The following is a 12,806-nucleotide window of genomic DNA, read 5'->3' as shown; positions in this document are numbered from 1 at the left end:
GCAGGAGGTGATCATCCCGGGGGGTGCTCACGGTCAGAACTTCTCGAGCTGGTGCGGGAGTTGGGAAGGACAAGGTCTGGGGTAAAACCTGAGTGTGTGGCAGGCGGAGACACGGGAAGTGAGGAAGCCCAGCCAGTGAGGGGCCGGCGCCCAAAGGACCAGGATGGGGCGTGGGTTTACTACACGTGGGAACGTCGGGGCATTGTGTTGTGTTCCGATGACACTAAAGCGCTTAAAATGGATGGAGTGGATCGTTTGCCTACTTCAAGGTCATGCACATATCTTGAAAAAGGACCGTTGAATAAGAAGAAATAAAGTGTCAGAATGATAAGCACAGTGAATCATTTATAATGTCAAACAAAAATCCTACGTGTACACATGCACACGGCACGTACACTGTGCAGCAAGTGAAGACGTCTGGGGGGCGCGTGTCCTCCGGCTTCAGGACACTGATGCCTCTGAAGGGGGAGGGGCGTGGGAGGGGCCAGGGGGCCAGGGAGACTTCCAAGGGGACTTGCACCGTAGTCCTAGGGTTCTGTTTCTTAGAAAGAGCTGAAGCAAACATGGCAAAAATGATAAACCTTGGTTAATCTAGGTGGTGGATGCATGAAGTTTATTATATTTCCTCTTTATGATTGAAATATTTTCTCATACTTAATATGAAGTTTCTGGGGGGATGTAACTTTAGAAATGCTATTTAATACCTGAAGTAGGAAAAAGCAAAACACTAATAATTGTACATACAACATGAGTTCAGCTGCACGTGTAAAGTAAAGGAAGTGAGGAAAACTCTGTATCTTAATAGCTGGAATTCTGTGGGCGTTGTCTTCTCTGTTTTTCAAATGTCCGTGACGTCCCTATGTTTCTTTTATGCCAGAAGAAATAAACGTGGCTATCTCGCGAGCCAGTAACAAGAGCACGCCCCGACCCTGTGCTTAGTTCGCAGTGCGGGCCCTGGAGCACCGGGAGCAGAAGGTGCGCGAGGCGGCGGTGGGGCTGGTCCTGGGCCTGTACGCGCAGCACCGGGCGCGGGTCCTGGAGCGCCTCCCTCCTGAGGAGCGCGCCGCCCGCCGGAGCGTCCTCTACAGGACGCTTTTTGAGGGATTTGCTACGATAGACGGCAGACCTACAGATGCTGAAATTAGGGTACGTTAACTTCCCTGAAGGTATGACCTGGTCCCAGGTTTAAGAAGTGACTTGCTACGTGAGTAAACTGACACATGGTTCACGGGGCTGTGGGGACGGGAAACACAGCACACGGAGGTCACTGGTCCCTGAGCCCGCATCCTGGCTCTTCCACTTTGTGCGGGGATGATGATGGCCGGGAGGACACCTGCAGTTTCTATCAACAGGAAACATTTAACACCACACTGTTAATCAACTATACCCCAATATAAAATTTTAAAAAATTTTTTTAATTCAAAAAAGAAAAAAAACCACCAGTAAACATGTATCAGATGAATCTGGTGGATCTTCTTTTAATCCTAGCTATAGTATTAGTCTTAGTGACGATTATAATACATAAGAGACATAATTTATATGCTATAACTTATCACTCAATTTCCAACGCTACCCTAAGAATCAATTCTAATGGAAAATCATTTCATACCAGGCACAGAAAAGAGCGGCTACAGAAGAAGCAGAAAAACGCAAGAAAGAAGAAATTAAAGCTTTACAAGGGCAGTTGGCGGCACTGAAGGAGATGCAGACTGACGTCCAGGTTGGCAAGGTTCACTGTCTTTCACCATCATGCTCTCGGTCGAAATCCTGTGACCGTTTATTTCCTTACGTAGACGCACAGCGTGCTTGGTTTGCTTTTCGTGGGATTCTCCAAACGGGTATCTGTATTCTTTGTTGTTTTTTAAATTAGTTCAGGGGTAAATAAAAGGGCTCCTCCACTGAATCACCTGCATGCTCTTCATTCCCCCGGGGGGTGAAGTGTGCTGCTGGCCCAGCCGTGTTTAGAGAGGACGCTTGGGGCTGCAGGAGCTGGCGGGGCGGGGAGGGGTAGAGGGACAGAAGTCCTCTCCGCAGCTTCTCGCCTCCTTCAGAGGCAAAGGAGGAAAAGAAGCTTGAATATGAAGGTCTGATTTCCGTGCATTAAAAAAGGAAGGTTTGGGGCAAATGCTCCACATCAAGAAGCACTGAGTCCTAGTGCGCAGGGGGCATCAGATGGTGTTTGGTTGTATGAAACGTGTCCCTTCTGAAGGGCCCTGCCTCCGTGATTTAAATTTGTGCCATCACTCTGGTTTTTGTGATTAAGTTCCTTAAGTTGATAGTAAAAGGGAGAGGGCGTGGGCGCATAAGGCCGGCTGTGCTCATGAGGGTGGGTCTCCTGGGAACTGCTCTGACCACCGCTTTTTAGAAAAAGAATAAGTGACTAAAAATGGCAAAAAAGAAAGAAAATACGACCGAATGTATGTCGAAGTGCCTGTGACAGGAAGTGACAGTGACGTTTCCGCTGGACGCTGGCGTGTCAGAATGCCTGTGAGAAGAGCGGGAAAGCGGCTACCGAGGAACAGAAGAGAGGAGGCGGGGGACCGGCGGGGCAGCACAGGAGCAGTGCCCGGCCTGGGGGCTGCCGAGGTCACCAGGCTGTGCGTCCCCGCAGCGTCTGTGGTGCGGGGCATGGAGGCCTGTCCTCCGGCTCGTCTTCATCCTTCAGTGTTTGTTGAGCGCCTGCACTGGGCCAGCCCTGCCCTGGGCTCCAGAGATGCGGCAGGAACAAGGGCCGCTGCTCCAGGAGGAGAGACCACACGGCACGGCCGCTCGGGAGGGTGGGTGCCGGCCAGCTGTCCTTGTCCTGAGATGATCACTGAAGCTATCTCGCAGGAGGATGACAGAATCTTTTTTTCTATTTTTTATTATTGTAAAATATACAGAACGTGAGATTTACCATTTTAACCATTTTTAAGTGTACGGTTCTGTGCCATTGAGGACATTCACATCGTTGTGTAACCACCACCACCATCCAGCTCCACAACTTGTGAGAACGGCAGAATATTTTTAAATCACCTGATTGCTCACGAGTTTTAGGAAAAGATTTTTAAATTACCAATCAGTTGTCTAATCTGTTCAAAGCATAGATTAAGGTAGATTTTACAACTAAAATTTAACTTTCGGCATTGTTCATTTGTTTCCCTGCAAGATATACAAACCCATCTCTCATTAATAAGAATTGTTTTTGATGCCCAGAATCCATTTGTGTAAGTTTGCTTTCTTTAGTCGGTAGGTGTATAAATCACGTGAACCCCATTTGCAAGTTTAATGTCAGTCTGTCAAGTGCTTCCCCGGTCCTAAAATTGTATTCTCGTGTGTTTTTTGTATTCAGAGCTTGGGTTGGAGAGAAGTTCCTATCGTGTAAGCTTTGATTTTGTACAAACACAGTAGACAGTGTCTATGTAATGCATCACTTAATGCCGTGGATAGGGGACCGGCTCGTCCCTGTCCTCCCGTGAAACTGCAAGTCCCAGACGCCCCTCCCCACCAGTGGCCAGCAGCGCAGGCCACGCGGGTCTGGCAGGCTCAGGTGGGGCAGACTGGCCAGTGCAGGGAGGAAAGCGTGGTGACAGGAGGAGCCCCCGGCAGGCCCCTGAGCAGGAGGAGCAGAGCTGGGTGGAGAGGGGCAGGTTCCTGCCGTGGACACTCAGGGCCCCGCACCCTGTCCTTCCTCCAGTCAGCAGTGTGCGCCCCCGGCTGTCACCTCCCACAGTGGGGACGCCCAGCAGCCAAGACCCATGAGGCAGATGCGCGGTGCGTGAGGGTGTGGTGCCCGCTCAGGGGAAGAGGAAGCCAGAGGAGGGAGGCGGCCAGCTGACGCCGCCTGACACCGCGTGACACCGCCTGACACCGCGTGGCACCGCGTGACACCGCGTGACACCGCGTGGCACCGCCTGACACCGCGTGACACCGCGTGGCACCGCCTGACACCGCGTGACACCGCGTGGCACCGCCTGACACCGCGTGACACCGCGTGACACCGCCTGACACCGCGTGACACCGCGTGGCACCGCCTGACACCGCGTGACACCGCGTGACACCGCCTGACACCGCGTGACACCGCCTGACACCGTGTGACACCGCCTGACACTGCGTGACACCGCGTGGCGGGGCCCCCGGGGCAGCAGTGCCGTGGCCTGTGGAGCCTCCGGGGGTCCCTTTACAGGGGCAGTGATGGGCCGCCCTGGCCACTGTGTTTGCAAGTGGTGGGAAGGGCAGGCTCCTGGGGTGCTGAAGCAGAGCCTGCGGTGCTCACTGATGGGTCGGGGACAGGCCACACCTGGAAGGGGAGGGAGGGGTGGGAGCCGCCGGGTTCTCCAGGCTTCGTGGCCTGAATACCTGGAAGGCTGGCGGTTCTGGGCTCTGCGCCAGAGGCTGCGAGGGGCGCGCGTGAGGGGGAGCCTGTGGGGTGGGGGGGGGGGGTTGGTCTGGTTAAGTAACATTTAAGTGACGTTAAGACCCAAGTACATGCTGGGTAGCAGAGAGGCCCAGGTGATGGCACAAACGTTTGGGTCATGAGCACAGAGATGGGTGTCCAGCCTGGGACCTGGGTGAAAGCACCGTCAGGGTCTGTACGGACAAACGGGGGGCAGGTTGAGTCCTGGAGGGGGTGGGGGGGGGGGGGCCCTGGGAGCCGGACTAAGAAGAGCCTGGAGGAGACAGGTGAGGAGTCACGTGCCGCCAGGAGCCCATGGTGCGTCCTTCGGGCGGGCAGACACTGATGATGGGCAGACGACCTGGAGGGGGTGCAGGTGGCCTTGATGAAGAGTTGTTTCCATGGAGATGGGGGGGCAGGAGCCCGAGGGAGGGGCTGTGGAGGGCAGGACGGAGGAGACTGCTGCCCACGATTGAGAAGGCGACTCTTTCAAACAAGTGTGTTGTTTGCGGATGGAGATTCTACCACACAGCCTAAGGTCATGCCTCCAGGATCACAGTAGACCCTGGGTAGACTCTCACTCGTGCTGCAGCCATTTGTCCCTGATCTTTCTGTTCTTCTGTTTCAGGAAAAAGAGAGTGAAGCTGCGAAGGCCAAGAATCAGGGTACGTAGAACGCACATCATGAAAGCTCTGCGTAGAAACCACTTTTATTCACGCGGCGAATGTCTGCATCTCCGACGCTTCAGGGCTGAATGCAAAGTACTACCTTTATGAACTTGTAGCTTTTAAACTGTATTTCCCATCAAACTGGTTACTAAAACTTTGAAAATAGTTTTCTACAAAAGGTTATTTAAATAGCTTTCTTTTTAATTTCTTTAGACACTCAAGGAAGGAAAGCGGCCCCACCTAATGTTCCAGAAATTCCAGATAATCACTATTTAGATAAGTGAGTAAAGTTGTTTCTAACCCACTGTAGAATAAGTAGAGGGACTAACCACATAAAGATGCTGTCAGATAAATATATTCTCCCTGGTTCATTAGGATTAGGTGAACTAATTGGCTCTTTTCAGTGATTCTGAAAGCTAGGAAGTTGCCCTCTAAACCAGGCAGCATCCGCTGTGAGTCAGGGTACCCTTTCCTCTCTTCCCCGACAGAAATGAGCAGGCTGTTCGTCAAAAGTCCCGTTACAGGCCCCAAATTTTTTTTAATGTTTTATGGAAGCATAGTTGATTTACAGTGTGTTAATTTCTGCTGTACAGCAGAGTGGCTCAGTTATACGTATATATGTTCTTCTTCATATTCTTTTCCATTGTGGTTTATCACAGGATATTGAATATGGTCAGGCTCAAATTTTATAGCAGCAAAATGCTTTCTCCTGTGCTGTGGCTGAGACAAATCTACAAGGAATTTAAGGGAAATGTCTTGGTCTAATCTTTTCTTGTGATTTAAAATATCCTTTCTGCTTGGTGACGCTGACAGAGTTAGAATTCTAAGGGATCTTAAGCTACTTTATCTCAAACCCCTACGTGGTAAAGACTCTTTTTTGCGCCCTTTGATAGAGGAGCTACCCAGCCCCTCCTGAGGCCCCTCGGTGAGGGGCAGCCGTGCCTCCGGGTCAAGCTGAAGCCCACTCAGTGGGTCCAGGACGGTGGCCGCAGGCTGGGCACGGGGGGCCTCACAAAGCTCCCCGGGAGCCGGCAGAATGGGGATGGCTAAACCGGTCTGTGCCTCATTTCTTACCTTTCTGTTTTGTTTCAGTTTATGCATTTTTTGTGGGGAGAGGAGCGACTCCTTCACAGAAGAAGGCCTGGATCTCCATTACTGGAAGCACTGTCTTATGCTGACGAGATGTGACTACTGCAAACAGGTCAGGTGCTGGCGCGGGCGGGCCAGACCCAGGCAGGCGAGCTGGACACGCCGCTCCCGAAGGCCGAATCACAAAAATGTCCCAAATCGTAGCATTTTCAGAGGAAACGTTATGGGGAAAGTTTTGTTGGGGTCGATTTTTCTTACTTTATTATTAAAGTGTAACACATATATATAAATGTATACAAGTCATAGGTGTTACAGCTCCTGAATTATCGCAAGGTAAACAAATCCATGTAACCGCCCCCAGGCCACGTACCCCAAGGTACCCCACCCTCCTCTCCAGGGTCGTCACTGTCCTCATTTCTGTTTCTTGCTCAGTGAGTTTTACTGAAGTGGAATCATACGCAACGTTTGGGGTTTGCTTTACAGTATTGCATTGTTTGAATGTACCGCAATTTATCGGTCCTCTCTACTGCGTCTGGGTTTGGGCTGAGACTGGTAGGAATAGCGCTGCTACAGACACCCCTGTGTAATCTTCCGCGCGTGCGGACGCACTTTTTTGGGTGCGCACCTCGTAGGGTGGCTGGGTGGGCTCGCGTCCAGCTGCAGGGCCAGTGTGAGCAGCGCTCCTGGTGTCCAGGCGGGAGCCGCTCCCCGTCCTCGCCAGCCTCGCGGTTGCCACCTGCCACGCGCCCGTCACGCTCTCCTGACGGTGCTGGGCTGGAGCGCTGTCCCCCGCTGGCCTCTCGCTGCCCTCTTTCGCGAAGCACTTCTAGTTTCTCGCCCATCGTGTGAATTGGGTGCCAGTCCCACTCTTGCTGACGGGTAGTCATTCTTGACACACCCGGATGTGCGTCCCTCGCCACTTGAATGTGTGGTGTCCACTCTGTGTCTGGCCTTTTCACTGACGAGCAGGAGCTTTTCATTTTAATGTTGTCCACCCTACTGATCCGTCTTAGGGTTAATGCTTGGGCGTCCTGTTGAAGGGGTCCTCGCGCACCCCAGGTGTTCATCTTTCCTCTATGCAGCCGGCCCTGCTTTAGACAGAGGAGGGGGAACCAGAAGGGGAGTGACCCTCTCTCCTGTCCTGGGGGCTCTCAGGCCTGCAGGGGCGGGGTGGGGGGGGGGGGGGCGGGCCCCACCCGCTGAGCAGCTCCCCCCGCCCGCCTGGCTGGCGGTGTGGACTGCCCCAGCCGGCGTGGCCTGGCTCCTCTGGCAGCAAGCGAGAGCCTGCGGCGTGAAGCTCTAGGGTGTGTACAAGACCCTCCTGGCAAAGAGGTCACAGTGGTGAAAGGGTCTCTTCTTGTGACCCGTTTCTGGGCACGTTCTTAGAAATGGCCGGGAGCCGGATTGAACCCAAGGCCACGTAGACCCCTGAGCTCTTCAGAGTACAGGTCAGGGTTAGTGTTGTGGGTGAACCGTCGCTTCCCGTCCCCGCTTAGCCGTGGCCTCTGGATGCTCCTGAGGTAGCATGGCAAGCAGGATGTGAGGCCTCCAGCCACGTGTACGCGACTGCGGAGGTAACAGGCACGCGCCTCCCTTCCCGAGCGGCACTGGCGGGACAGGAAGCGCGCGCTCGTGCAGGGGCCGGGGCCGCGCGCACCTCGGGGCGCTCAGCCTTGTGACGCGTCCCGGCGTGGCTTGCAGGTGGTGGAGATTTGCAGCCTGACTGAGCACCTGCTGACGGAGTGTGACAAAAAGGACGGCTTTGGGAAGTGCTACCACTGCAGGGAGGCCGTTTTAAAGGAAGAGCTGCCCAGACACATAAAAACGAGAGACTGCAACCGTGAGTGCCCCGCGGCCCCCGAGACCCTCGCGCCATCCCCGGGAGGCCCGGCTAGGGGGGTCGGGGGGCAGAACCCACGTCCACCGGTGCCCCTGCCCGCCCTGTTCCTCTGCGCCCCCATTCGCGCCCCACAGGAGTAACTAGATCTTGTCTCATTGAAACCGTTTCAGCTGCCAAAGCGGAGAAGCTGGCGAACCGGTGTCCTCTGTGCCACGAGAACTTCCCCCCCGGAGAAGAGGTGAGGGGCTGACGTGGGGGCGACCTGGCCGCGTGGAGGGACGACGGCGAGGCTGTGTCGCCGCGGAGACGGCGGGCGTCGGGCGGAGGCTGGCCCCCGGGGTGGGGTGAGGCTCTGTCTCAGGGTTCCTGCGCTCCCTGCCCGGCACGCCTGTGGCATCTCCCGGGAAGGGGGAGCGTCTCGGCTCTTTGGGATGGAAGCGTGAAGTGGTTTCACTTTTTCCAGGCTTGGCTTTCATCTCCACGTTGGGGCCTAGACTGGCCTCCTGGCCAGATTCTGTAACGCTCTGGTCCCTTATGATGAATAAAGCCGAGCCCCGTCCAGGTTGGAAATCCTACCTCGTGTCCGGTGCCCAGCGCTCCGCCCGCCCCCAGCGTGAGCCATGCGGGTGACACAGCGGGCCTAGTTGGGGGGCACCAGGGTCTCCCACCCTCTCCTCCACATGCCCGGTCCTCTGGTGTTGGCCCACTCGCTCCGGCTCACACGATGCTGGCGCTGTCCTGCGTGCTGAGCTCCCGTGGGGCCCAGCAGGCCCAGCCTCTCCTGCCCTGAGCCCCTCAGCCGCGGCCACCTGCGGTCCACCCACTGCGTCCACTGCGGGGTCCCTTGTCCCAGCCCTGGGGCTGTGGTGCCGACAGGATGGCTCAGACCCCGCGACGCCCCGCCATGCCAGACGGTGGGCCCGGCCGCCCAGCTGCTCCCTCAGCACCCCGGCCATCCGGCCGTCCAGGGCTCATCCTCTCTCCCTCTCAGAAAACGCCACACACGTAACAAAGACAAGCACGGGAACCGCGTGCACCCTCATGGGCCGCGTGTGGGGAAGGCACGGGGAAGGTTTAGGTCTCTTCCATCGTTTACTGGTTTTCAGAACAGCAAGTTGGGTCCCCAGCATCTTCCAGTGGTGGCTTATTTGCTTGTTGGATCTTAGCACCATCAGGAACTCACGGCTTTAAACTGTCTGCTGTGTTCAGCTGTTGGCACCTCTGTGCTTAGTGGTGCGTGGACAAGCCGATCTCTGGCCAGCAGAGCCTCTGCAGACGGGCTCCTGGCCCTGCCGGTGGCCCAGGGGACTCAGAGCCACCTGGCCGTCGTAACAAGGTGCCCCACTGAGCCTTCCATTCCTGGTTCCCTGCAGTGGAAATGACGTTCCAGGACCCCCTCGGGTGCCTCAGATGCTCCTCGCTCCTGGTTCGGTACCATTCTGGGCCTCTTTGCGGACAGAACCAGGGAAAACGTTGAGATAAATCCATCAAAAGTTCATGGTGACGTTCCTGATTCGGAGTCTGAGCTGTAAGGGTTTCTTGAACCTCTTGCGTCGCACGTCTGTGTGTCCTTCCTTCCCTCCCAAGAATCAGTGCCCACAGCCCCCAGAGATGCCCGTCGGACCGTCACAGAGTGTGCATTGCTCGGACCCACGTTCCCCGTGGGGGGCGCTCAGAGCAGCGGTGCAGGTGCTGTGGGCAGGGAGATGCTGCTGGACGTCACGCTGTCCCAGCTCTTCGTGTCCCTCCCGTGCCTCCCTCTGGAGACATGGGGCAAGCATCTCTGCTTCACGGTCACGGGAGTTGCTCCACTTGCTTGTGTCACCAGTTGTTAACAATTCAGCCTCATTGTTTCGGTCTGTGTTCAAGTCCTAGGGGTTTTCAAAATCAAGCTCTACAATTACATGAGATACTTAGATGGTTCCAAAGTCTGTCAAATGAGACTTATTCAGGGAAGACCCGACAGAAGCTGCTGCCCTGCCCACCATCCCTCCTCTTACAGAACGAGGGGCTTTTTATGGTTTATCCATTTGTCTTAAATATGAACTGCTCTCAACTGCCCACACTTCTTCTCTCTCCCTGTGTATTTTTAGAATCTAGGAGCCTTTGAGCTTTTGTTGTCGTTGTCACCTTTGCACTGTTACTGTCGTAGGTGACCAGCCCCTCCTTCTGGAGACCAGTCGGCTCCTGCTCTGAGCAGCGCCGACAGTGGCAGCGACCCCCTTCCCTTCCTGCCCTCCCCCTAAGTCCCCCAGCGCCTGCCTTGCGAGGATGGCGTCTGACTCACAGTCAACTGCAAAGAGGCATCAGCACGCCTGTGCTGCTTTGCCTCTGCGTTCTCCATGTTTTCTTAACGTGTCACCACCCGCCGAGCAGCTTAAACACCCGTTACTCTATCACAGTTTCTGTGGGTCAGAAGTCCAGGCACGACCTGGCTGGGCCCTCCGCTTGCGGTCTCCCGGGGCTGCACTCGAGCTGTCAGCCAGGCTGCGCTCTCATCCGTGGCTCGGCAGGGAAAGGAGCCACTTCCTGGCCCATCGCAGGTGCTGGCAGAATTCTTTTCTTCGTCATTGTAGGACCGAGGGCCCTGCTTCCTTGCTGGCTGTCCAGCAGGGCCACCCTCAGCCCCTGCACCCTGTGCCCCTGGACCGTCGCACATTTGCGCACCCTGTGCCCCTGACCGTCGCACATTTGCACACCCTGTGCCCCTGGACCGTCGCACATTTGCACACCCTGTGCCCCTGGACCGTCGCACATTTGCGCACCCTGCGTGACAGCGGTCTTGGCGTGTTTGCTCAGTGGTGATGAGAACTGGGAGGGGTGAGAAGTGCAGGTAGCATCTCAAGATACGAGGGTGCTCCGGCGGTGCACTCAGCCCAGGGGGCTCCGAGGCGGGACGCGCACAGAGCGCAGGACCCGCTCCCGCAGCCGCAGCGCGTCGCCACCTCTGGCTCGGTCGTCTCAGCGGCCCCTCCAGTGGCCTGGTTCCCACTCCACGTGCCTCTCGTTTCAGGCGTGGAAGGCCCACCTCATGGGCCCCGCGGGCTGCACGGTGAACCTGCGCCGGACACACGTGCTGCGCAAGGCGCCCACGCTGCCGCCAGGTAAGCATCCGCCCCGGCCTCGGCCCCGTCCCTGGGTCCCGAACAAGCAGGGCGATCGTGTCGTCGGCACCAGCTCTGGCCGAAGCCCCTCCACATGGCCCTGCTTCCCCAGGCTCCGCGGTGGCACTCACAGAGTGGACAAACCAAACCGCGGGTGTTCACAGGCGCACCCCGGGTCTCAGTGTCCCTCCACGCCGTGGATGCCAGTGTCCAGAAACAGGAAGTTCAGTAGGAGACCCATAGATGGCGCCACGACCTGACTTCTGAACCAGTTTTGGCTACTTTCTGTAGGATTTAGAATGCCTTACAGAAAAGTGTTCTTTTTCATTAGAAAATTATTCTTGACCTTGGATACACGACTTTATTTTGGGGCCCTGTGATCAACAAGAACATGAGGAAATGTGTCTTGTGCTCATTCAGCGCCAGGCATGGGCAGGGGCTGCACCCCTCACACACGCGCACACACGCACGCACACACACACACACACACACACACACACACACACACACACACACACACACACACACACACACACACACACACACCCGTGAGTGAGGACCAGAGGTGCTGGGAGAGCTGCCCCGGCCTCCTCGCCAGGTAACCGGCCCTGGTCACATGGCTGCTGGTCTTTCATTTCGGGAGCTAACTGTTTGAAACTAAGAATTAGGTAAGCGGCTCAGTTCTTTCCTCTGACCGTGCGTCAGGCTTCTCCTCTGGCTCTTTCTTCTTCCTCTCCTGCCGTCACATGTGCATCCTTGAGGGTGGCCCGCCCGGCCCCCTCTCGCGTCTGCCGGCCCAGCCCGGCCACCTGTGGGCTGGGTGACTGGGAGCGTCCCAGCCCCTCGTGCTCAGATCCTCTCCGTGTCTGGCGACCCCGGGCCACTCGTACTGTCACCGCGGCTTTGCACCCTGGCTCACGTTTGTCCCCCGTGCTCTGTGTGTCTGCGTGTCCACTGCAGGTAAAGGCCCAGCCGCAACCAAGTCAGGGACCTCGGGATCCAAGGTCGGAAGCAAGATCCCCACCCCCAAGGGGGGCCTGAGTAAAAGCTCCGGCAGGACGTACACAAAGCAGTGACACAACCCCCCATCTGCTCCCTCGTCTCCAAAGGGACCGAGCAGCTTCCCCAACCGTGGACGTGTCACCTCAAAGCATCTCTAGACGTGGCAACCCCCGCTCCGCCCCTGCTGCCCCCAGGCTCCTGGCTGCGCCCGTCCTGACCGTGGCCCCTGCGTCCGGAGTGAGGCCCTGATCTCCCCGTGGCTCCGGCTCGCAGGTCTCCGCCCTCCGGGGCCCGGGGTCCACAGAAGGAGATGGTTCTGTTGGAGGAGCAGCACCGGCGGCCCGTGCGGAGGCACTGGCTGAGCGCAGCACCCTCTCTCCGCAGCTGCTTGGAGTGATTTCCATAAAGTCCTTGCTCTAAACCTCTTGCATGTGGGTCTCTCTCAGCCGTGGTGGAAGGTCTGCAGGGCTCGCCAGGCCAGGGGATGGGACGGGATGGGGGGGCCAGTCACCCTGTGCCCCTCCTCCCCAGGGTAGGGGGGCCGTCAGCCTGCAAAGCCTACACATCCACGGCAGCAAGAAGTAAGGTCAAGATCAAGAAGTTAAGGTCCTGGCCCGGCCCCCTCGGCTCTCACCTGCCAGATGCTCGGAGCACAGCCCACCTGACCCCCCCATCGGCGCCCACACCAGGCGGAGTGGAGGTTAATGCTGGCGGCTCCACGTGAGGCC

At 56.7% G+C, this 12,806-nt stretch overlaps 1 protein-coding gene across 4 annotated transcripts in view; it reads left to right on the top strand.

Moving 5' to 3' along the window:
- The window catches only part of CEP104 (centrosomal protein 104), a 50,655-nt gene extending 38,156 nt beyond the window's left edge, over positions 1-12,499 (top strand). For 2 of the 4 annotated variants that reach the window (XM_036870708.1, XM_036870716.1), the window contains 9 exons: positions 940-1,146; positions 1,613-1,720; positions 5,004-5,040; positions 5,257-5,323; positions 6,136-6,244; positions 7,834-7,972; positions 8,143-8,210; positions 10,986-11,076; positions 12,037-12,499. In XM_036870708.1, the coding sequence (XP_036726603.1) occupies positions 940-1,146; positions 1,613-1,720; positions 5,004-5,040; positions 5,257-5,323; positions 6,136-6,244; positions 7,834-7,972; positions 8,143-8,210; positions 10,986-11,076; positions 12,037-12,152 (942 nt within the window). In that variant the 3' untranslated portion in view covers positions 12,153-12,499. Of the gene's footprint in view, positions 1-939; positions 1,147-1,612; positions 1,721-3,676; positions 4,252-5,003; positions 5,041-5,256; positions 5,324-6,135; positions 6,245-7,833; positions 7,973-8,142; positions 8,211-10,985; positions 11,077-12,036 lie in introns of those variants that run through there. The other 2 variants (XM_036870700.1, XM_036870723.1) reach the window with 2 other exon arrangements.
- The last annotated feature ends 307 nt before the right edge of the window (positions 12,500-12,806 follow it).

This window comes from Balaenoptera musculus, chromosome 1, assembly GCF_009873245.2.
Source record: "Balaenoptera musculus isolate JJ_BM4_2016_0621 chromosome 1, mBalMus1.pri.v3, whole genome shotgun sequence".
Classification (NCBI taxonomy): Eukaryota; Metazoa; Chordata; class Mammalia; order Artiodactyla; family Balaenopteridae; genus Balaenoptera; species Balaenoptera musculus.
Note: the sequence above shows the minus strand (reverse complement) of the source record. Positions and strands in the feature narration are given on the sequence as shown.